The following is a 26073-nucleotide window of genomic DNA, read 5'->3' as shown; positions in this document are numbered from 1 at the left end:
TTCATTTTATTGATCCATCCAAGCGCGGTGAAAGTAATATTCTACTGTGTAACTTATGTTTCCATTTTAACGAAGTTTGTATATTTGGTTGTATACGTTAAGGTACTACAGTTTTATTTTTAGTAATAATTTAAATATTTTGTTGGATTTGATGTGAATTTTCACCTTGATTTTGATTTTGGTTTGATATTAGATTGTAGTTGTGGTTCAGATAAAAGAAAGTAATCTTTGACCTCTCTTTATGATTTATTTTCAGATGTTTTTGGCAGCTAGTGCAGTCTCCACGTGTTTCTTTCATTTTATTTCTGAGGATTATATATTTTAATTGTTGTTTTAATGTTTATTTATTAACTAATCAATTTGTTGTTAGAATGTTAAAGAGGTGCAGTGTAGTGAAGAATTTGATGGAAACCTTTACCAGTGAAAAGTAAGTTAAACACATTTATGTATTACGTAAGTTTATAAGTCCAAGTTTTAATTAATAAATGATTTTGTAAAATGTGTTTAATTAGGAAGTTATTTATATTTTATTATAAATTGCAGTAAATTTATTTTAGTTATTGGATTTTAAGTAATTATAAAAAAAAATAAAATGTTTAAAATTTTAGAAAGAACATTTTCAATCGTTTGTCATTTTATTAATAATTAATATGTAGCGTCAAATCAACATATTATAGGTTCATTAATTGTTTTTTTTAATTATAACAAGATAATTAACCTAACTTCATTATTTTTCTAATAATGAATGAAAATATACCAAAAAACACATTTTTATTATTTCAATTTAAATAGTTATGCATTTAAGTCTTCGTAACAACCAAAAAATTACATATAAAGACACAATAAAATTTATACTACATAGAACATTTACTTACCTATAAAATTCTTTTGGAATTATACTTTTATTTTAATTAGTTTCAAAGAAATTAAACAAAAAGCAAAGTAAAACACAAAATTTTATATAATTTTCACATTAACATTTCAATTATCTCTTTAACTAATCAATATAAACAATTGATATTTTAGACAGGCATCAACAAATCAAGGTTCTGTAAAATGCCCTCCTTGTGTGGGGCCAGCTGCCTCAATGTGCACCCCAAATCACAGAAAGCATCCAACTATCGACGAAGAAGTAGGCAGTCTATTTGCTTCTGACGATGACGTGTAAGTTATCTACTGAATGTCTTTCAATAATTATAAAATATTAATGAGATTTATTATTATGTTTATTAAATTAGTTTTGTGCAAGCGAGTACAACTCAAACCAAAAGACGTTGGTGTAGAGCTTCAATAGAGCATATAAAGACCACGATTTTGGTTATTATCTGGTTAATATGCAGTACTACTTTGATGATGAAAAACGAACGTGTACATGTGAGGCATCATCTTAGTATACCAAGGGATTCAACTAAAGGTAAGTATTCTTTCTAAGTTTATTAAAAAATTCAAAATACAAAACAAAAAAACTAAAAAACAATTTTTTTAAATTATTGGAATCACCCTGTAAATGTTGTTATTGTGGCCTGAAATTTAGGTATGTTATAGATAATTAAATTATCTATAAAGTGTATTTCGAATTGTTTCAAATATTTTATTTATTAGATAAATAACCTAAGTATAAACTTGACTCCAGAAAAGTCGGTTAATTTTTGTAATCTATTTAAAAAATATCAAATATCTCCGAAACTACTCTTCAAATTTTATTGAAAATAAAGTAATTTATTAACAATTAAAATATCTATAACATAATTTAAAAAAAAAAACTAGTTTAATTTATTTTCAACAGCAGTTAAAATAATTTAAAGTTGTATCATTGAATTTAAATTTGATTTTTTTAGTATGTTACAACTAATAAAACTTTTTATAAAAGACACAGGCATTTAAATTTTTTAAATAATTTTTAGGTTATATTATCTCAGAAGCAATAGTAACCCAAAACATGGAAATCAGCCTAGAGGGTGCCCTTTTACCATCATATTATGCCAATTTATCATCACACACAATGAATGTATGGGTACAACTAATCAAAACATCATTCCGACCCTCAAACATCTCCAACCTTCGAAGTTCAGATATTTTATCAGTCAAAGTAAGTTAAAAACCATTTCCACATAAAAAAAACTTTACTATCATTTTTTGATAAACATTTATTTACAAACAGAACGTATCAGAAGTCTGGAAAATCCCTATAGTTTCCGGTAAACTAATAGGAACAGTACCGGAAGTGCGCCATCGCAAAATCTACAAATTATACGACCTTGAAACACGCGAAAGTTACAGTCATTATTTCCTCAAAGTAAAACTTAAAACAAACATCAAAGCAAACTTACCACTATCAATCAGTTACAACGTTGAACCAATCAACGAAGACCACGGAATTATTTACGCCACAGGATTACTTTTACTATTATATGTCCTAATGATATCGGAAGTGGTACATCGTACATTGGCCGCCATGTTAGTATCAACCATGGCAGTCGCCATCTTGGCAGCTCTCAATGACAGACCAACTCTATCCGAGATTATCTCATGGATAGACGCGGAAACATTGGTTTTGCTGTTTTCCATGATGACTTTGGTCGCCATATTTACAGAAACCGGCATATTTGATTATATGTCTGTTTTAGCATACAAGGTATTTATATTATTATTATTTATACTTTTATTTAATAATTATTAAATGTTTTAGTTAACCGGTGGTAAAATATGGCCATTGATTAACACTTTAAGTTTCTTCACGGCGTTGTTATCCTGTTTTCTGGATAATGTTACAACTGCTTTGTTGATGACACCAGTGACAATTAGATTGTGTGAGGTTATGAAACTCAATCCAGTTCCGGTGTTGATCAATATGATCGTCTACTCGAATATAGGTGGCGCACTTACACCAATTGGAGATCCGCCGAATGTTATTATTGCGTCTAATCCAACTGTGCAGAAGGCAGGGATTAATTTTTCTATGTTTACGATGCATATGAGTATTGGTGTGTTTTTATCCATGATTGTTGTACATTTGCAATTGAGGTACATGTACAGGGATATTAATTTATTGAAGAATAACGAGCCGGTTGATGTGCAAGGTAAGAAATTTTAGTATTTTTTTTTATAAAAGTTTGAATAACTTTTAAATAAACCGATGGATTGAGTTGAAATTTGGGTATGTTATTAACAATTAAATTGTTTATGAATGTGTTTCAAGAAAAGTTTAAAATTTTGTATATTATGAGAGTTATGATCAGTTTGATATCAATAATTTAAAAAAATAGTTATTTTACAAAAAAATTTGTATCATGAGAATTATTAAGTCAATTATTACTAAATTTTAATATGTTATTAAGAATTAAATTCTTGACCAATATGTTTTCAAAATTTTAAAAAACGTTTATCGTAGCAAAAGTTATAAGCGTGTAAATTTGATTTCTACTCTTTTTCTTCTTAAAAATTATTTTTTCAATGTTTTTGTATATAAAAACCCTTGCAACTCAAAAGTTCATTAATCAAATATTATCAAATTTTAGTATGTTGTACACAATTAAATTTAAGACTACACGTATTTTTACCGCTTTTAAAAGTAATGCTCCAGAAAAAAGTTATTAGCTTTCAAAACTACGCCTTTATTTTTCAGACCTTAAACGTGAAATCGCAGTCTGGCAAAGAACCGCAGCATCCCTCAGCAGTTACAGCAAAGACGAGGACGTTGTAAAAGACTCCTTAATGAAGCGCACCTCCAGATTAGTTGGTAAACTAAACACTAAATCCAACAACAAAGGCGATGATTCTCCAGTCCAAATGCAAATGGACAACGAAATAATCCTCGACATAAAAGAACTGGAAAGGAAATACCCAATCAGAGACAAAGTCCTCTTGATAAAATGCGGGTTCACCCTGTGTTTTGTCATAGTAGTATTCTTCCTACAAACCATACCAGCCTTCAGTAAACTAGGACTTGGATGGACTGCACTCCTCGGTGCTCTGCTCTTGTTGATCATGGGCCAGAGAAACGACATTGAATCAATTCTAGCGAGGATTGAATGGGGATCTCTGTTATTTTTTGCTTCCCTGTTTGTGTTGATGGAAGCATTGAGTAGATTGGGATTGATTGATTGGATTGGTCTACAAACGCATGCAATCGTGATGTCTGTTGATCCAGACGCGCGATTGTCAGTTACGATTATTCTGTTGATGTGGGTGTCGGCCATTGCTTCAGCTTTTATTGATAATATACCGTTAACTACTATGATGGTGAGGATAGCTGTCAATTTATCGGATAATAGGGATTTGGCGCTTCCTCTGCAGCCATTGGTTTGGGCGTTATGTTTTGGAGCGTGTCTTGGAGGTGAGTGAAAGTAGTGTTTTTTTTTATTAGTGAGGGATAACGGTCTAAAAATAGAAATATTGTGCTTTTTTGATTTATTTTGGGAATAACTCCGGAACAGTTAATAATAGAGACATGAAGTTTTCATTTGTTTAATTAAAATTAAATTCTCTATCAATTGATGCAAGAAAAGATATAGTAGGTGTAGTATTTTCCAACTTATTAGCAATTGAAAATAACAATCTTTTTTTTTGTTAAATTGTTTATAATTTTTAAAATATTAATCATTTTTTCAATTTTAATATAAATTCGAATAGTGCAAGAAAACCACAATAAACCTCACTATCAAGTATTGTTACACAATTATTAGTTTGGTAGTTATTACAAAATTACTAAAAAAAACACAATTTTTTTATAAATTAGACCGTTATTCTGGACATAATACAAAACCATATAAAAATTTAACTAAAAAAATTTTAGGAAATGGAACATTGTTTGGTTCATCATCAAATATTATCTGTGCTGGAGTTGCGGAACAACATGGCTATAGATTTTCTTTTATAGAGTTCTTCAAGTACGTATATTCAACATTAGTAAAAATACAATAACAAATTAAAAATTTCTAACTTATTAAATTTTGTTTTAGGGTTGGATTTCCAGTCATGATAAGCAGTCTAATTGTAACAACAATTTATTTATTAATGGCTCATGTTGTCTATGCATGGCATTGATAAGAAAGTTTTATATTAAAAAAGTGTTATTTTATTACATTTGTCAATTTTATTACTGTTTAAATCTGAAATCGTTGTAATTTATCACTTCATTATTGGATCGTAAAAAACTGCCAATAAAAACTATAAATATCAACTATAAATAAATAAATAAAGATTGAATTTTACGATATACTATTTCGTACACAATTTACACACATTTTTTTGAAACAAAGTCAATCATATATAATTTTATTAATTGATTTTTAATTATTACATTTTTAATCAAAAATAGTGCAAATTACTTTAAGTGATTAAGACATTAAAATTATATTAAAATTGTTTTTTTAATATCTTAAACAATTTATGTTTTTTTTTTCACAAAATTTCTTCAAAAAACCTAAAAAATTATCAAAATAGTAATTTTTAACCATTATCTAGAGACTAAAACTGTTGAAATAAATCTATAACATAAATTGCGGTACTTGCGCAAAACATGGTGTAAAATATAATTTCAAGCGGGTTTTCTCGAAGGTGGCAATTATTTGCGTAAACAATTAGCACTGCGTGATAATAACTCACGCATTCTTGCATTCTGCCTTCGATCAGCGTATTCAACTTTTTGCAAATTGTAGATATAAGTAACTTAAGTAAATTGCTACAATAAACAAGTAGATAAAAGAACAACTCAAAGCAAAATTCATCAATTTTAGTAAGAAAAATCAGTTTTTTGGGATTTTTGATGACTAATTTTGAAAAACCAATCCAAAAAATCCAAAAATTTAATATTTAAGTTGAATAAAATATTTTTGCAGAAATTGTTGATTTAGAAGATGAAACCATCAGACTTTTGGTTCTAATATTGCTTGAAGCATTATTATTAAATTTAAAAAAAATGGAAAAACTAGAGAACAAAATGTAAATTTAACAAAATTCCATCAAACTGACGTTTGCTATCATATTTTACATTTGTTTTTTTTTAATTAAAAGAATCATCCATATTTTTAGTGAAGAAATAAAATGTTTTACTTTTTATTTTTTTTATTTAATTATTAATTAATATTTTGCACTATTTCACACAGAAATACCCATAAAAAAATCAGGAAAACAACAAAAATATTTTATTACACATAAACTACTTAAAACAAACATTTATTTGTAACAATTCTAATCCTTTCATAAAACAACATACAAAAACAAATATTTTAGGTTATATAAAAAAATGACGTCCATACATTTGGCCCGTATCTAATCCCTCCTAACCAACATCCGAATGCGGTGGTTTTACTTGTAGTAAAAGTGTTTTCCTTGTAATTCTTAACGAACTCTTGTAGAATTCAGCTGGATTTAGTTGCGCGCCGGTGTGCAATGCGTAATGTGTAATGTGCAAGTGCATCTAACCCACATTGCCCTCACTCTACTGCTGCATGCACTACGACTACACCTGGTTGTGTTTACTTCTTCGACTTCTTCGACTTCTTCGGTTTCTTCGGCGACGACGGCGGCCACAATTCATGGATACACCTTATAATATCCACACAAAAATCATTACAAAAACGTGTGAAAAATAAATTAGGAAAATGTGTGGCGTGTCGAGTGTCGCGTGCAGAACATTGACTTTAATTTAAATTCTGGAAACTAAACTGTAACGAATTGTTGGGAAATCGAAAAATAAAAGTGGAAAAGTTGCAAAATCGTTTAATTATCGCGCTGGAATTGTAAAAGGTGATTAATCTCAATCAAGGATTTTGGATTTTGGAGGGAATTTTTTAAAGAAATTTGTTGAAATTTTTTAAATTTAAAGTAAAATTTATTTGGTTAGGAGTTTTTGTTGTTTTTGTGAGGTGTATTGCGTTGGGTGGATTGTTTTTCACTCGGTGATCTCGTGGATCTCGTGGATCACGCAAAAGTCGCGGATTTCGTGAACGCATCGCGCAGTTCGCCGGCGAGCGCCACTCCGTCTTCATCTTGAACGATCTTAACGCTGTTGATCGACTTCTTTGCAATTTACATGTCTTCATAATTTTCGCGAACTTTAAAAAACCTTTAAAATTTTAAAAAGTGAAGTGAATTATAAATTTAAAAAATATGGAAAGATTCAAGACGGATTTTAATTTTTAATATTTAATAAATTTAATAATATTTATAGTAACTAAAAATCATTTGTAAAAAATTGTTTAAAGTGTTTTCAGTACTTTTTTAATCTGTTAAACTACGTTTCTTAAATTATTTCATATCATTGACTCATCTTTTAATCGTAAGTATTTTTTATTACTTTATTTTACTATAACTTGACAATAAATTAATAGTTTTTAAAATTTATTTTAGAATTAAAATTTATATTAAATTTAGCGTTAGTTTTTGTGGAAATTTAATCATTCTGTCATTTTAATAAAAAGTTATAGCCAAATATATCAATTTTTACAAAGTCAATTTTAACTCACAATGACTTTGTTTACAATAAAAATAATAACATAATTTTTACATAATTTGACGTATAATTTAACAGACTATATACCAGTAAAAGAAATTTTATTTTATCTCTTTTTGTTTTTGAGGAATTAATTAAAAACTAAATATTTGTCTTTTACTTTTTCGCCACGTTAGAACATCGTGTTTATTTTCAGTCGTTTCTGGTGTGCGTTTTTTTTTCTTTGTTGTTCATTGCATTTTTTGCAAAGTATAGCACGCTTGAGACAACAACGAGATTGCTCCAATTCTTGTGCATGTTTGATATTTATTTTTTGTGCACTTTATTATGGACAATCAAGTGCAGATTTTATTTTAGTAAAGAAAATTCGTTTTATTTTATTTTAATCGTGAATTAAATGAAGCGTATCGGAGATAGAGAAATTATGTTTAAGTAAATGTTATTGGTAATTTATTATAGTTTTAGAATATTTATAGTGATATAAATTTATTTTAATATTTATAGGTTAAAAATTTGTTTAAATGAATAAAAACAAAATTTCTTTGAAAATAACCTGAAAATATTATATTATCGGAGTTTAATCTACGACTACAGAAAAACTATAAACGTTATCAACACAAAATTTTAACAATTAGATTGAGAATTTAATAATCTATCCAGAATTACTTTAATAATATAAAATTAATGTAAATGTTGTTAATGATATGATAAAACATACAAAAAACACAAATCTTATATTTTTAAAATTAAATTATTAATAACTAAAAAACTATTTAAAATATTAACAAATTATTTAAACAAAATTTATAGCAAATTTAATCAGCTATATAAATAAATTAAAACCTTTAAAAATATTAACATAAACAATAAATAATCAAACTTTAACTAAAAAAAAAACACAAAATTTTCCATACATTTATACAAAACCACATTCAATAAATAAAAGTACAAAAAATATCAACAATAATTATTTAATACAACATTACTACTACTAATTCAAAAAAAAATCTAATAAAATTAATCATGTCTTTAAAATTTCTGAATGTACATAATTAATAAATACCATATTAACGGGTTATACTGACGCACAACAACAACCAACAAAAAACCCACCAAGAATAACAATATCACTTAATTTAAACATTTATTGTATCATTGAATGTTATCTACCAGAGCAAGAAGTAATTAAACTTTAACTATCAAAGAGCCACGAGTAAATTAAACTTGATTCAAGATCGAACTAAACCTTGATGTGTTGCTGCAACACAACAAATCAATTATCTAATAGATCATTATTATTATTATTATTATTATTGCAATAAAAAATTACACATTGATTTGCATAATGTTTATTATCTACTATTGTCAAATATTACAATTGGGAGAAAAAAATTAAAAAATAATTTATTATTAAAATTTGTAAGAAATATGACGTCATATTAGATAATTACACAAATTATTTATTTTGTTATTCCTTAAAAAGTGAATAACAAAAAAATTACAAGCTGTGATACAATTTATCGTAATTTAATTTTTTGTGACGCATTTGTCCGTTAATCATTGATCTTGAATTTATTTCGCGTTATTTTTTTTTATTTTCGGGGAATTTCGGTGAATGATGATGAGATAATGACAATGGAAGTAATTCAAGCGTGTGTGTAATTTTTATAAATTTACTACTCATGTCTAGTCATATGATTATTTCCACTGTGACAAATAAAACACAAAAAATTTTAAAAAAATGAAAAAAAAGTTGCTAAAAATTATTAATATTATTATGTTATGGTGTAACCATTATAAAATATTTTATTTTGACACCAAATTTTATTAGAAATATATTGCAAAAGTAAAATTTATAATATTTAATAATTATTGATTGATATTGTTTAAACTTGTAACGATTTCCAAGCGTGTCGCGCTCGATCGCCACTAATAATGTTATAACATTATCACGTCGTCGCAATTAATACCGGCGGTCGAGTGTGTTGTATTAGAAACGCGACTGAGGCGCGCGCGCATGCGCACTCACAAGTGCGAGTTATTCAGGTTATTTGCCACTCGAATAAACGAGTTGCGAAGTTTTCTTCTCCGCACAAATTGCATACAATCGCACAGAATTATATTTCACTTTCCTCTCAATCACTGCCACAACTCATAGTTAATCTTAAGTTTTTGATTTTAATTAAGTTTACTTATCCATGTTTTCCATGGATTTCTCTGCACTCCAATCTCGATAAATTTGAGTTTTTGTTGCAAAGATCTGGTCATCTTTGAAAAGTGAGAGTTATATAATTCGTTTATTTCCAATTTATTTATAAGCAGAAAGTGCAGCGTTGTGAAATTCGGTGACTAATGAAAAGGAAATGCGTACGAAAAAAGCGAACGCGTACAAAAGTTGAAAATGAAGCAATCGTTATGTAATTCCAACGAAAAGTGTGAGGAAAATTGCAACATCTTCGTGTAAGCTGTATTTTGCAGAATGGGTTTTTGTTTGGTTTCTATGAGTTTACACCTGGTTAAAATCATTAATCAACAAATGTTATAACAGAAATAGAAACTAGATTAAATTATGCATTAATTATAACAAATTTTATTTTCTTATCATTTATGGTTTTTATATAAATTGCTAAATTTGAGAAAAAAATTTTTGGAAATTTTTTGGTGTGATTTTTGTGTTTTAATTAAAATTACCTGAATTAATCTTTATAAAAATATATGTTGTTATATGTTTTTGTTAACAATATTAAATTTCTTACCAATCTGTAAAAATTTCATATTATTATCTCTAATAGTTTGTAAATTATTCACGTTCAAAGTTGATACTTAAAAAAATGTACAAAAAATTGTTTTTTCAAGTTTAAACCAAAAATATTATATTTATCATAATATTAAGATAAATAGTAATAAATATTCTAAAACTAGAATAAATTTTCTATAAATGTACACAAACATGGTGATTATATCTCTAATAGTTTTTATTTAAACCGTATCTAAATCTAACTCCTAAAATTCGTTGTTTTGAACGAATTTAGTTTTTGTTTCAGTTCATTTCTTGGGTTTTACCGCATCGTTTGCCACGATCAAAAAGCCTTGATTGCATTGAAACATGATTTGTCATAGTTATACTGTGTCTCATAAAGTGCGACCGGTGCAAGTATTACTATAATTCGGTGTCTTAATTTTTTTCGAGTTCAATTTTACGCTCAGCGTTCGCTTTTTTTCCTCTCTTTATTTATGGTATCGTAAAGTTTGAATTTGCGAGTACGAGTAGCTCTTGTATCTTAGCTTAGCTTTTTGAAGGTTGTGACGTCAATTGTGACTGAAACTAATTGCTAAAAGTGCAAAAAGTTCATTTTGTGCAATGGGATCGTAAATGTAACAGTAATAAGTTGTGAAATTGTAGATTTTCGAGTGCAATTTAGTTATGATTGCAATATTTTTATATTTGCGATTTTTGGCACAGAGATTGCAGTGTTTATTATTGGTAAATTATATAATTAGATGTAATCTGAAACGGTTTAATTCGTGGCAGTTTTATTCGATGCTGTGCTGTGGAAATAATTGAGTAGTTATCTAAGTTATTTTGTAAGAATGCAGAAGGAAACACTCAGAAGGAAGGTCGTAATCTGATGACAGATTACTGACAAGTAAATAGCAATATTAATATTTAATTGTGTTATAAGTCAAGATAATCTTGTTATTTTTCAGAATAGAAAGTAATATTATTATTTCATTTCTTTGAATTTGAATAATTCTGATATTTTTTTAAATTTTTACATTTTTTGAGAATTTAAAAGAAAAATGCAATTTTTTAAAATTTTTATTATAAATAATCATTAAATATGTATTTGTGGAAAATTTTTTAGTAATAGTTTTTAATTTTATAAATGAATTACAACTTTATGAGGCTTTCTTGCAGTTTTTAAAAATTTTGTAAATATGCAAACAAATTTTCATGCAATTCTTGACACAAATGTAATTAACGCTCATTAATATTATAGAAATAGGTAAAAGTTATATATTTTTGGAAACTAGAATAAATTATCTGTAATATACTTAAAAAATGAACTGTGTATAATTTTTAGTTTTTGAGTAATTCATACATGAAATTTGAATCATAATTTTTTTAAATGTGAAAATTTTGAAAACGTTTTTATTTAGTTTTTTGCAAATAAACATTATTTCCACCAATATTATTAAATACATTCATACATATTTGCAAACTTAGACAAATTCTTAATCATTTAGTGAAATAATCATTTAAATATCTTTATTAGTTTTCTCATAATTTAACATTAAACTTTGCTATCAATTAAACAAAAAAAAATTGTCATTTACTCAATTAGATTTTCACCAAAAATATCGTTAAGGAAAACATTTTCAGTATTTTTTTACTTGTACCAAACAAAGAAATATATTTCTTACTACAAATCAATTAAATTTTCCATGTATAAATTATTCCTCATTGTTTAGCGACTATTTACACTCCATCTCTTCTTTTCGCTACTCCATGCCTCTTAACCGGTAAATTCTTGCACATCGCAAACAATATTTAATTCTCTCCGTATTTGCACGTGTGTATACGATAATATTAATGTATTAGTATGATTGCATCAACTGTTTATTGCACACTGCAGAAATCGATGGTTTCCACCAGATAGACGCGAAATAGGAAGGTCGTCGGTTTTATTATCGCTGCTATTATCTTCAGACGCCTAATCTGTGGGCTCAGCATACAATAATAATAATAATAATTGTCAGTAATTGCAAATTGTTTTATTCGATATGTGTTAAACTCGGTTTATCGACGTATCTTCAAGGTATCTCATGTCTTGTATCATAATAATAAATTTTTTACTAAAATTTTCAACAAAAAAATTTATAATTATCTAAAACAATTAAAATATTATTATAAATATGTGTTATTCAATTGTGATATAAACTTGTGCGTTCCACATTCTGGCTGCATTTTATTTTGCATTTTGCTGCATGCATTTCCTCGTTATTTCAGCGCGCAATAAAATAAATAGTTATCTGTATCAGCGTACTGAATGCGTACCGAAATTAATTAGCCATTGACGCACACCTCGGTTAAATAATACAAACAGTATACACAATTCTATAAATTGAGCGAGTTACGTTATTTTTGCATGACATAACCGCAAATCACAAATCAGAAATTGCAGAGTAATTAAAACAATTGCATTCATCTAATAAATCATCCTGACTGCACATATTAGTAATTATTTTTTTAATTGTTAGACATTAAAAAAGTACACAATTTTTTTGGTAATAGTAATAAAATTTTATTTCGTTTTACTTTCTAATAATTTTTTTGCAAATTTAAGAAGTGCAATTTTATTTGTTAATAACTTTTTGCGCAATAATTCTATTAATGTTAAATAAACATAATTTTATTTGTTATTATGTTAGGTATTAATATCTGAAAGAATTTTTAAAATAACTTTTATGGTTTTTGAGTTATTAGAAAAAAGTAAAATATTTCATTTTATGAAAAATATTTTTCAACTTACTTTTACTGAAGTTTACAGTTAGATTATGAATTAACTAAGAAAGAAAATTTAATTATTTTTTCACGAAATGATTAAGAATTTATGTGGTTTTACGAATGTGTATTAATTTATTTGAAAATATTAGTGCAAGTAGTGCTAATTTCTAAAAAATTACCATAAAAACGTTTTTTTGATTTGTAAATTTCATAATTTAAGATTTACGTACAAATAATTTGAAAACTAAACGACATACGCAGTTCAAGTTTATGATTTTTTATAGATAATTTATTCTAGTTTTCAAAAATATATCATTCTATATTATTATTTCAATATTAATAATATTTAATTGCATTTAAATAAAAAAAATGTTTTTTTTTTTCAAAATTTCAAAATTAAATTTTATTTGTTTATAACTTGTTGCCTAATAACGCTATAAACATAAATTTTATGTAATTTCGTCCTTAATTTACGCAAATGTTTATATCTGAAAGAATTTTTAAATTATCTCTCATAGTTTCCGAGTTATACATAAAAAACTAACACATTTGAGTTTACGACAAACAATTTTCTAATAAACTGTTGATTTCAATTTTGTAATAAATTTCCTCAGTAATTGTCAACGCGTGTACGTTTATCGTTTATCGTACGTGGTTGTTATTAGGACAACAAAAAAGTTGTAGAGGTTTTTAAATTAATTACACGCCACTTGCAGGTAATAATTACCATCAAGTTTGAATAAAAAGTTGCGCAACACAAATCGTCTGTTTTCAAAGGAAATTTAAAGGAAATACGATGTGTGCAATTAACACATCTGATTTGATTGCGCTTTGATTGCGTTTTAAGTGATTTAATTGAACGCATAAACACTTTTATGACAAGAATTACTTTAAACTGTAATTAAATAAAAAGTAAAACGATACTTCCGTTTGGATAATGCTTTGATTTACGGTATAAGTTTAGAGCATCGGTTAATTTATATCAGTTTATCTTCAATAAATTTGATTCAAGGATAAAACAGATGTTATCGATTGTAAATCGTTTAGTCTTTTATTTTAACGCACATGAGTCTCATCCAAAAAAACGTGACTTAAGTTAAGTGTATGGAGTTTATCTGAACCTGTTTAAGATGTGCGTGCGCAAGTAGTTCTTGGAACAAAGCGAGTTGATACACAAAGACTTCCTGCTCCTTGAACTCGACATGAATCCTGTTTGCAGACCGTCTGCGGTGGATGTGGTGGTTTTGTTGCATTTTTGTAAACGTTTATTTTTTGAGCGAAGTTTAAGGTCGAATTGTAAATGAACTAATAAAGATAAGTAAATGATTTTTTTAGAAAATGATAAAGAATTTAATATTGTTTATGAATATGTTGAAATATGTTCAAAAATATTAGCGCAAATAGTGTTTATTGTTAAAAAATTAAATAAAACCGTTTTTGAAATAATGCAAATTTTAAATTTTAGAATGCATTATTCAAATGCGGATCATTTAAAAACTAAAAAACATACACCCTCAATATTTACATCAGTTTGTAGATAATTTATTCTAGTTTATATAAATATATATCTTTATGCTTTTATTGCCATATTAATAACATTAAATATTATTTAAATAAAAAATTGCATGAAAAATACCAAAATATTTTTTACACACTTTAAAAATCAAATAAAATTAGAAATACTTGAAATTTTCTTATAAATTTACAATAACTAAATAGCTAAGCAATGAAACTTTGCATATCACACCTTAGTTTTACAACTTTTAACCGGAATCAACTTCAAATCGTTACTGGAAAATTCCTGTCTATTTGCAAATTGACCTCTGGTACTTACCTGACTTAAATTCTACCGAAATGCATAACAAGCGTAATTTAGCACGAAATACATAATATTGTCAACATAACTATTGTAAATGTACATATTCAGAACATTTAACGTCTATTGATGACGCACAGAGATAACAATTGCACAATTTGCATATGCATTCATAATAACGATATAAATTGACTCTTTGTACGTCACTTCCTATTTTTACGCCGTCTGAGTAAAATGTATGTTTGTTGTTTGTTCAATAATTATTTATTAATAATTTTGATGATTTGTTTTTATTTCGCACGCGTAAAACGGAAAATTGGAGAAGTAGTGAAAATACTACGAAAACACGTGAAATTTTTAATAGTTTTAATCGCTATTTTTAATAACAATCTTATTATGTGTTATAAGTGTTTATTAATTGTTGTTATTGATCTATTTATAACAAAATATGACTAATTTAAAGTTGAAAATTGTTTTTTTGCTTAAAAATATTAAATATAGGAAAATTTTTCGCGAAAAAATTTTTAACTTTAAAATTAGTCTATTAACAATTAACAAGTTTGTTGTAAATGACATTGTGATAAAACTACATTAAATTATCTTTAATTTACAATAAAAATTACCCCATAAACTTAAGTAGTTAAAAAATGGCAGGCTGATAAACTTGAAACTTTATTTTTCTAATTATTTTGCTCAAAATGCATTTTCAACTTATTTTGCATATAAATTGGTTAATTTAATTGATAAAGCAATGAACTAAACTTTAAATTATAGGTTACTAGTCTAGTTAATAATTATCAGCAAAAATTTTCCGGAAATATTAATTTTTGATGCAATAATTAATTATTAATTGTTGAAACTTCTATAATTTTAAAAAATAAAAAATTTAAAAAAATGTTTTTTTGATTTACAAATACAATATTTGTCTGCTACTTGTTAAATATTCTAAAATTATATTAATTTACCTTTCATATACAGCAAAAGAAAAAAATATCTCAATTAATTAAGAATTGACAGCGAGTTGAACATGACCGTCATTTTCCACTTTAAATTCATTCTCCACCAACCACAATTTTTTATTCCCTTAATAAACAAATTAAATATACAAACATTTCAATATTCTAAAAAGTAAATTGAAGCTCATTACCTGTAATTATTGTCTGTAAAATTCCATTTGTCTGTCTCTAATAGTCAACCGCGTGTGAAACTTTGAACTTCAACAACTATTTTGTTGCGAATTTCTCTCAAATTTGATGACTTGCCAATTCTGAACCTAAATTCTGACGAAAAGCATTTTGAACTTGCTCCGAATTGACGTAATTATTGTTCTCGGTTGCCGGTCATTGTGGTTTCATTTGAATTCGCTATTCGCTATTTTTGCGAATAATTGCGTGCATCAATCACGCGTCCGTCGCATTTGTTTTCCGAGATGGCGCATGCAAAGACAAAACACACGATTACAATCATATTTATAATCATGCATGTAATTGGCGTTATTTTTATATAATTGGAAGACATATCGTGGTTTACATTACATTTGCGTACGTTTTATTAAATGGTCAATTAAAGTTGTTGTTTCTTTCTTCTTTTTACGCAAAAGTTTAAATATTTCTTATTTATGGTAAAAAAGTTGAATATTCTTATACATATTTAGATAGCTGATTTAATTATCTATAAAAATCATGTAAAACATGTTTTTGTAACATTTATAGTTTTATTTTTATTTTTATTTAAACTTTAGTAAAGTTTTTCGAAATTTTTTGTCAGAAAGATATTATTTATTTTATATTTTAATTAATATCTACCAATTTAACAACAATATCTGAAAATAATTTAACATAATAATAAACTAGATTAAATTCTCTTTCTTTTAGTGAAAACAGTGACTTTCTATCTCTTTTCATTAAAAAGTTACAAGCGTTTAAACTTTTAACAAAATTTTCACAATTTTCCACAAAAATTTAACCAAATATTTTTTATTGTTTCAGGACATTATTTATAAATTTTCGTCATGACGCACACAAATTACATCGCTGCGGTCCACGACCGTTTATTCGGCCGTGCTCCGCCCACCGGTGCCAACACAGGTGGCGCCGCAGTCAGCAATGGTTCAACGCGCAGCCGCACTAGTTCCAACGGCAGCCAGCTGTCATACGTCGACCATCGCACGCCTATACAGATGCTGATATCGCAAAAAATCAGCGGTGGTGAGTAAATATTTGACCACTTAATGACTGCCACAAAACACAAAATGTACCTACGCAGCGTCAATTCGTTCGAACATCGATTGGTAATTATTCCAGTTTATAAATATGAGATGCGCTGTCAAAGTGCAGTTGGTGAATTGCATCTGCGGTGTGAGATGCGACGCGGCGATAAACGATAAGAAAATTGGCATCGGTGTGAATTGAATTTTTAAATAGAAATTGTTTTTATTAAAATGATAAGTTTTATTATTGTTTAAATAATTATAAAGAAAAATGACATATACGGCTGTTACTGAATTGTTTTTGAAGTATGATCAGCACATGCGCATTGAGTCTAGTTATAAAAAGAGGAAAACAAAGTTTATCAAGTGGTGTAAAAAGTGTTGCACAGGTAATTTTAGTTTAATTTTTTAAAGCCCAAGGGCTGTAAAACAAAAAATTAAATGATTTACAGCCCTAGGGCCACACATTTTTTTTAAATATTTATTTTTTGAAAATAGAAGAAACAAAAATATGTTTATTGATATTTTTGTAGCCCTAGAGCGAAAAATGATTTTACTGCCCGCCAAAACGTAAAAATCAATTTTCGGCACGTAATAAATTAATTTCAAGTTAAATTAAAAAAATATTATTAAAATATGTAAATTTTACAATTTAAGAACCTTGCATAACAAGAAAACATTTACGCGCACATTCATGAAAAAACAATTAAATAATTCTATTACAAAAACTGTAACCGCACAAAAATAATTAGTTAACATAATTATACACAAGTGACGCCTCCGGCAGGAAAACAACAAATTAAATCATATCTGTCACAGAATGTTGATATCAGATGCTATGACGCTGATTTCAAGATTTTTTTAAATAACATTAATTAATTTATTATTTGAATATGAAGTTATGGGTTTAAGTATATATTGCTTCGTATGTGTTTGAAAACAAAATTAGATGTAATGTAAAAAAAAGTGACGCCGATAAAGTATTATTAAAGTGTGTTAATTTTGTTGTTTTGATTTTGTTATTGCAGGTCGAATAGCTGTCATATTATTAGGTATTTTCACTCTTACGATCGGGATTATTTTCTCGTCGATTCCATGGCTTGATTATTTAATTTTAAAGGTACGTATTACTTCATTTTTTATTAATAATATTTTAATGTTGAAGCAATTATTTTAATTACTAATAATATTATAAGAGATGAAAAAGTCACCTTTAATTAAGTAAAGTTTATTGACTTATCTTTTTTGCTTTGGTCTTGGCTTAAGAATAAGAATAAAATTACGAAAATTAAAAATACAAAAATCAAAAAATTTAATAAAATGACAAATTTTTGTTAATTGTTTTTTTTTTTTTAATTTATTTAGCAATTGAAATTATGGAACGGTTCGATATCTTATCAGTATTGGCAGAAACCGGGTGTCATCCGACTGACGAAGGTGTATATCTTCAACATGACCAATCCGGACACCTTCCTCAGCAAACAGGAAAAGCCCAAACTGCAGGAAGTGGGGCCGTTCGTCTATCGGTAAGTCACTTAATTACTCAAACATTAGTTAAGTTTCTAGTTGATTAAAAAGGTGGTATTAGTGTGATTGCTATATCTAATGAGATTAAGTAGACTTAATTTAAGTTAAAATCATATATATTTACAACTTTCTTGCTTGGAGCTAGAATTAAAAGCGAATTATTGTAGATTTTAATTAATTACACCAAAACTATACAAGATATACAAGATATAATTTTATACAGATGATTATCAGTTAAATTCCACGGGTAATTATTTAAAAAATTTGAAAATCGGAATATTTTTTCAAAAGTTATTAACAAGTAAAATAATATTTTCTAATAATTTAAAAACTCAAACACATTGCTTTGTATCTTCTTATAAAAAATTGACATTAATACAGAAAAATATCAAATAAACGTAGAATTTAATAATTTATAAACCCCAAAAAAATTATTCAAATAGCTTAATTAATTTACGAGTTATTAATAAAAAACTAAAACATTTCAATACAAATCAATATGAATTATGCACTACTACGTTATTAGCCCTAACGTAACTATAAATGTAACATGAAAGTCTTTGCCAAGGTGTGTCAAGTACCTTTACTCTTACTCAAACTCACTTAAGTCACTTACCTGTAATTAACGTTTTACTTTACGTTTTAGTACTTGTTGCTTGCTACATGATTATTGATTTGCTTGATTTATAATTCGTGTGAAATTGAAAGTGAAATTTATACACAGACTGAACTTAAGTCACATTGCAGTTACTTAAGATAGGTTACTTCAAAACTTAAATCAAGTATTTAATGTAAAACAAATACAATGCATCGTAAATCTAGGAATGACAATAAGTACCAACCTAACTTAAGTCGTCTTAAGTTTAGTCTTAAGTAGGCCTCCAGAACAGACTTAAATCATATTGCATGCAATAAGTTACTTGTGGGTTAGTAGAGTAGTAAACTTTTACTTACGAATTTAAGTAACTCAATGTCAAGGTCATTCGAAACAAGTCTTCAGCTACTTTTACTCTCACTTGTATAGTAAGTACTGTTACTTAACTTTCTTAACTTACTTATCTCGCTTACTGTTGTTATCCAATCAGATTTGACTTACTTTCTTAATTCTTATACAATATTCGCCATATCGTTACCGACTTGCCGCAAATTGGTAATTTTTACAAACTGATCAATAATGTTTAAGTCAGCTGCGCATGCGCCGTAATCATCTTTATGCGAAATTCCATATTTATGCTTTGACATGTGTAAAAGATTTAACGATGCATTAAAATGCCGTAAATAGAAAGTAAAATGATCGTATAAAACTTAAATCTGCGCTGATATGACTTAAGTCGTAAAATTTACCCAAACAAATTATAATATCGCCTTCCGCATGAATCAAATATTAAAACTGATTAAACTAAGTCAATTGTGGAAATAAGTCTGTTGTTTCGGTCGTGTGTGACTTAAGTTAAGTCAAGTGACTTAAGTCTTTGTCTTGTCGTCGTTGCTCATTACGTAAGTCTTTAAACTCTTTAACTGTTTAACGGTTGTACACAGATTGTGCTTGCGTTCGTAATGCTTTAATGCAGTCGCGCCGGCGCATAGAAAAGAAAATAAGAAAATAGAGAGCGCGATCGAGGAAAACGCTGCTGCGCGCGCCGCGCCACGGTCTGAAAACGACGCGAGTTATTCGTGCCAGTAGGCAAGCAGCAAAGCGCACGAGTCGCGGTTAAGTCGTCTTAAGTTAAGCCAGTAGAGCCGCAGACTGACTCGTTAACATCCTTTTTATGTTTATGACCACAGACAACCACAGTGTAAACTGCATTCAAATGAAAATCGAATAAAAACGATTCTAATCGATTTCAAATTAAGGAAATGCATGAATGACATTTTTCTTGGAAGATTACACTTTCGTTATTCATTGATTACTCAAAAAGTAATAATGATAGATTTATGATTGAAATGTCAAATTAAAGATAATTTAATTGGCAATCAACGTACAAAATTTTGTTTCGTTTGTTTTAATAGTTTTTTTACAATATTGAGAAAAGTAACAAATATCAATATTAGTACTGCAGTGATTTGTTTAAGAAAAAAAACTTTAAATAATTTTTACTCAAAAACTACTTAAGTTAGAAAATTGATTTAAACGCCAAATTAAAGATAGTTTCATAGTTATTAACAAATTAAATCAACGCATTTGAAATATAATTAGTTTTTGTTTAATTACAATTTTAACAAAAATAAAATGTTTTCACACACAAAATCAATTTTTCAATTAAATTACTCAGAAACTAACGCATATAAATTGATTATTTTAACGTGAAATTATCAACAATTCAATTATTTATCACTATAAATAATTATCATTACCATCGTATCAAAAAACACTGTTGAAAATCGTAAATTTGATGAGTAAACATAATTAAACTAATAATATCAGAATGCACTCATCATGCAGTGACTGTATCACTGTTATCTCATGTTGTTTGCATGTGGTGCACATGACATAATTAATAACTAAACATTTAATTATCGTCCGCATAACTTTATTGCATCGCAATGCATTTTAATGCGCTGCGCAGCGCGACGAGAAAGAGCGCATTACGCAACCTTTCACCGAGATGCAAGTCTTGCACCCAAGGCGCTTAACTTAAGTCACATGCGCGGTCTTTTTTTCCATGCATCGCCGCTCTTACTTTTCTCGCTGCGATGGAAAAGTAAACGAACAAGTTGCGGCGGCCGGCGCGCTGTTATCGATACTCTTTGTATTTTGTGGTTACATGATGAGAAACAACGCGACACACACGCTAGGGGTGGGGGAAGATGATGGTATGATAGCTTAAAGTGCATTACGTGATATACTTGACTTGTGTAACATGACAAAGAGTTAAATATTTGCAATGAAAAAGGTTGGTCAATATTTTGTTTAAAGTTCAATTGTGGCTAAAGTAATTATAGTACTTTAATTATTTAAATGTGATAAGAAAGGTAATTAAATTTAGCATTTATTACTTTTTAGAGAAGATTTATAATGTTTCTAGTTTATGAGTTATTTTAGTTTAAAGTTAGTGATAAATTTTTTGGAGAATTTTTTGAAATTGTTTATTTAAATGAAGATTATGCAACAATTATTCAACTTTCTTGATATGTTTAAAAACTGGTTTAGAGAGGAATAAATTGTCTATTTAATGCATTTTAAATCATTTTAATATCTTAATTACAAACAAAGTTATTTAACGTTAAACTTGGAATTTAATAAAAAAATAACAAACAAAACACAATTTATTTGTTTATACATTAATTACCATTAAATTAACAACAAAAACTATATAATTAATACCAACACGTAAAGTTGACTTATCATAGAACACATATTTGTTTAAATCATTATTTTATCACTATTATTTTCTGAGTAATCTTCTTTAAGGTTAAACTGTATTGAATCCAAATATTTGGCTGCAGTATAAAAATGACTTAAGTCAAAAGTTGAGTAATCAAGATTACGAGGTTGATTGCGCTCGTGGTTTACCTCGAAGGAAAATTCCTCGTCTCGCGTTTGTCTCGGCCGAGTGCAACGGCACCTTACTCAACTTAAGTCACTTTTAACTTCGAGCGCCTTAAGTCGAGTAAAGTGCAATAAAATGCACTGGGAGCTAGAGTATTAAGTCAGTCAGTGTGTTACTTAAGTCATGCGCGCTTAAGTCAGGTGCCGATGCGTGTAACGTAGAAATGAAAGTCTTTGCCAAGGTGTGTAGCCGGTGTCGTTTCCACGTTATGCAATATGGCAATCATGAATAATGCAACGTGCTACATGAAACATAATAACCTGTAATTTACGAGATATTGACATGTATTAAAAGTTTCCTGTAAACATACGTAATAATGTGAAATTCTATAGAAAAAATATTCTACATCAAATTTAATTACAGAATATTTATTTTTTTGATTTCAGAGAAGATATGGAGAAAATCAACATAAAATTCCAGAATAATGGAACAGTCACATTCCAACATCGGAAAATTCTACAATTCGTTCCAGAATTATCCATCAGTAATCAAGAAAAACTCACAGTGCTCAATGTTCCTTTGATGGCATTATCAACACAATCAAATTCTTTGGGATATATGATTCAGAAAACGATATCATTTATTCTAAATATGGGAAACCACAAACCATTCATTACGCTAACTCCTGATGAATTAGTGTTTGGTTATGATGACGCCATTGTTACTTTAGCGCATCATTTTTACCCTAAACATAAGAAACCGCTAACTCAAATGGGATTACTTAACGGGGTAATTACAGAATTAATATTTTAAGAGTTATTTGAGACTTAGAATTTTTTGAAAATTTTTTATATTAAATCCAATGTTAAAATTAGTTAAAATTAAATATTCTGTAATTTTTTGTATCTCAGAATTTTCACAGAATTTGTATTTTCAGAGAAATGGAACAATAAAAGACATCCAAACAATTTTCACTGGTGAAACCGGAATGGAAATGTTCGGACTGATGGATAGAATGAACGGTAAGGATACCTTGCCATTCTGGGATCAATCGCCATGTTCAGATTTAAGAGGAAGTGAAGGATCTTTCTTCCCACCAAGATACTTCACGAAAAAAGATGTTCTACATGTTTTTGATAAAGATCTGTGTCGAATCATGCCAATAATATACAGAAAATCTGAAGTTAAGAACGGCATCAGTGTAGATCTCTATACTCCACCGGATGATATCTATGATAAACCGGAAGTCAATAAAATAAATAAATGTTTCTGTCCTGGGAATCAATATTGTCCTCCGAGAGGACTACAGAGTATAGGACCTTGTCATTATGGTAATAATATTATTCTGTGATACCTAAAGAAGAAATTCTAAAGTTTGAATTACAGATGCACCTCTGTATGTATCCAATCCTCATTTCTACAACGCTGATGAAAGTCTATTGGATTCCGTAGAAGGTCTTAAACCAGATGCAAAAAACACAGCAGTTACTTTAAAATTCAACCGGTAAGTATCAAAGACTTAGAATATCAAAAAATTCTAAAACTGAAAAATTCTGTGTCTTAGAAATTGGGAGTACCTCTGGAAGCTAAGGTCCGGTTGCAGGTCAACATGAAAATAGACCACGCACCTAATGTCCGATCAGTCGCCAACTTCCCATCAATCATCTTCCCAATCATGTGGATAGAAGAGGGTATTAGTGATGTGACCCCTTCAATCCGCCGGTGGATCTACCTCGCGACCACTTTCGCAGACATGGCTTCCCCTATGTTTACCTATGGTTGTATCCTCCTAGGAACCTGCATCCTCATCGGGATCTTCATCAATACCTATAAAAGTATAGTTTTTACAAAGGAGACTATCGAAGTGGGTATGAAGACCTTCCGAAGGGGCAACTCCTTCAACAGTCGCTATCTCATCGTAAGAGATAGTTACTCACTACTTCATGATCAGCGAGAACAACGAGAACAACTCTAATTTATTAAAACATGACATTCTAAGGTGATTCAAAGACTTTTTCGTAGAAAAGTCTTAGAATATTTATTTGCTCAACCGATTAAACGCTCAAAATGGAACCTCATATATTTAAGCATGATAGTGTAGAATCTAAGATAGTTTTAAGCATTCTAAGACAAGTTATATAGTTTTAAGGATTTAGATTTTAAAATATTCAACCTTTTGATATTCTGATATTATAGAAACATTCTGAAATACTGTATTTTTGAAGGATTTCATGAAGAAGACAATAAATGTGATATTGAATATAATACCCAATTTATTTTTTCTCAGAATTTGTAGAAATATAATAATTCACTTAGGAATATAATAAAACTAACTCCCAGACCAATTATTAAGATGCCATAAGGACCTAGAAGGTGATTATTGGTCATAGTTGTAGGTTTTGAGTTTCTTCTAAAATTGGTACTACTTTTTTAACTCCTTTGATGGCCAGGTTACCTTCCATAATGGAACTCAACATATTCTCCATCTTGTAGGTCCAAATTGAATTTTTCGGAGAGTCATAGACATTGAATCCTGGTATGACCACTGTATCCAGAATTATGTATTTGTTTCTACCATCAGATGCTTTCCGATTTGCTATTCTAGAAAGAATGGTTTCAAGTCCTACGTAGGCCATGTCTGTGTTAGAAATTCTGTGATTATAGAACATATGATTCCCCAGTTCATAAATGTTATCAAAGAGGACCACTTTCATTTTGGATAGTTCAGGCTCGTTTTGATAAATAGCTGTTTCAAAACCATTTATGATACCTAATTTTAATTCTGTATTTACAAGTTCTTGGATGGTTTTAATTGGAGGATAGTAGGTTTTTGCTACAAGGTTACTTCCAAGTTTAGAATTAAATGAAGAGGAGATGATGATTCCGAAAAATGTTAAACATATTAAAAGTATTCTGAGAGAGATTCTTGGAGTTCTGAGTCTTGTGTAGGAGGTACCCAGGAACATACAGAAAGCCGTCATAAAACAATCTATCAAAGAAATTTCTTTCTCTTCTTCAATTATTTTATAAAAGATATAGAATATTATAGTATTGCCCAATAAAAATATCAACAAACTCAACCATAATATCACAGAAAATATTTGAAATATTTGTTTGTAATGAGGAATTATTTCTGAATTTGGTACTGCACAGACTATGTTTTCTAAGACTGATGGTCTCAGAGGGCTTATAAGGTTTATTCCTGCAAACCTCCGAGCAAAAACCAAATCCACTGAATTATTTGCAACCCTCTCATAGATTTCTTTATAATTATCAAAAACTTCCAATTTGTAGGTTGCATTCAAAGCTTTGGTGATAATCTTCAGATTTTCTAAGTCTTCACCGTGGAATGTTCCGTTTTCAAACCAATTACGAGGTGGATCATTCATCATAACCACTTTGAAGGTATAACCATACAGGTTGTTTAAAACACTATCAAAGTTAATGATATTAGTAGATAATTGCGATTCTGTATATAATTCAGTTACAGAATTTTTTGAAAAGTGATTATATTTTGTGATATATACAGTTGCGTTGTTTTGATGAATTAACACATAGTTTATGATATGTGAATTCCATAAACATTGATGTAAAATCTCAGAATTTTGATTATGACTTAGAATTATATAAAATTTTCCATATGCATCAACAAAATCTGAGATTGTTGTGGTATAATTATCACAATCGTCAAAATTTTCAAAAGGTAGGAAAATTAAATAGGTTTTAGTTTTGAATAATTTAAAAAGAGGTTTTTGTGATGCAGAATTCAGTTGCAGAATTCCAATTACAAAAGTTTTATGAAATTCATGTTTTAAAAGATCTTCCATTAAATATAAATTATGATTATCTTCTTTCCAAGCAATTATTCCAATCACCGAATTATTATTTTTGGTAACTAATTGATTATGTAAATATTCTACAACTAGATTTTGTTCACAAATAATTTCTGAATCTATTTTTGACAATGTCAAAATAATTACAAAAACCCCGGTCAACATGTTGATATAAACCAGTACAAACTATATGAATTCTAGAATTGTTCTTTCTATGACCCACATTCCATTC

General features: G+C 28.3%; 2 protein-coding genes across 2 annotated transcripts; both read left to right on the top strand.

Annotated features, from left to right (window-relative positions):
* The first annotated feature begins 274 nt into the window (after positions 1–274).
* On the top strand, positions 275–5123 carry hoe1 (OCA2 melanosomal transmembrane protein hoepel1). The gene is made up of 9 exons (XM_065313539.1): positions 275–427; positions 1027–1164; positions 1239–1414; positions 1905–2089; positions 2162–2635; positions 2690–3080; positions 3626–4336; positions 4796–4889; positions 4962–5123. Exons 1-9 carry the CDS (start codon positions 372–374, stop codon positions 5044–5046), a joined length of 2310 nt encoding a protein of 769 aa, XP_065169611.1. The 5' UTR covers positions 275–371; the 3' UTR covers positions 5047–5123.
* A 1834-nt stretch (positions 5124–6957) lies between these two features.
* On the top strand, positions 6958–24273 carry LOC135803407 (scavenger receptor class B member 1-like). Its single transcript, XM_065317008.1, is given in 9 exon segments — positions 6958–7282; positions 16770–16988; positions 18019–18110; positions 18356–18516; positions 22455–22797; positions 22946–23339; positions 23395–23475; positions 23478–23512; positions 23573–24273. Coding segments are annotated over 8 exon segments (1713 nt in total). The 5' UTR covers positions 6958–7282; positions 16770–16792; the 3' UTR covers positions 23984–24273.
* Positions 24274–26073: the final 1800 nt, after the last annotated feature.

This window comes from Atheta coriaria, unplaced genomic scaffold (genome assembly GCF_025399875.1).
Source record: "Atheta coriaria isolate IRGN ID8LTWV9N9 unplaced genomic scaffold, Caltech_Dcor_3.1 hic_scaffold_2_pilon, whole genome shotgun sequence".
In the NCBI taxonomy this organism is placed as follows: Eukaryota; Metazoa; Arthropoda; class Insecta; order Coleoptera; family Staphylinidae; genus Dalotia; species Dalotia coriaria.
The sequence above is the reverse complement of the archived record's forward strand: the minus strand, read 5'-3'. Positions and strand labels throughout refer to the sequence as shown.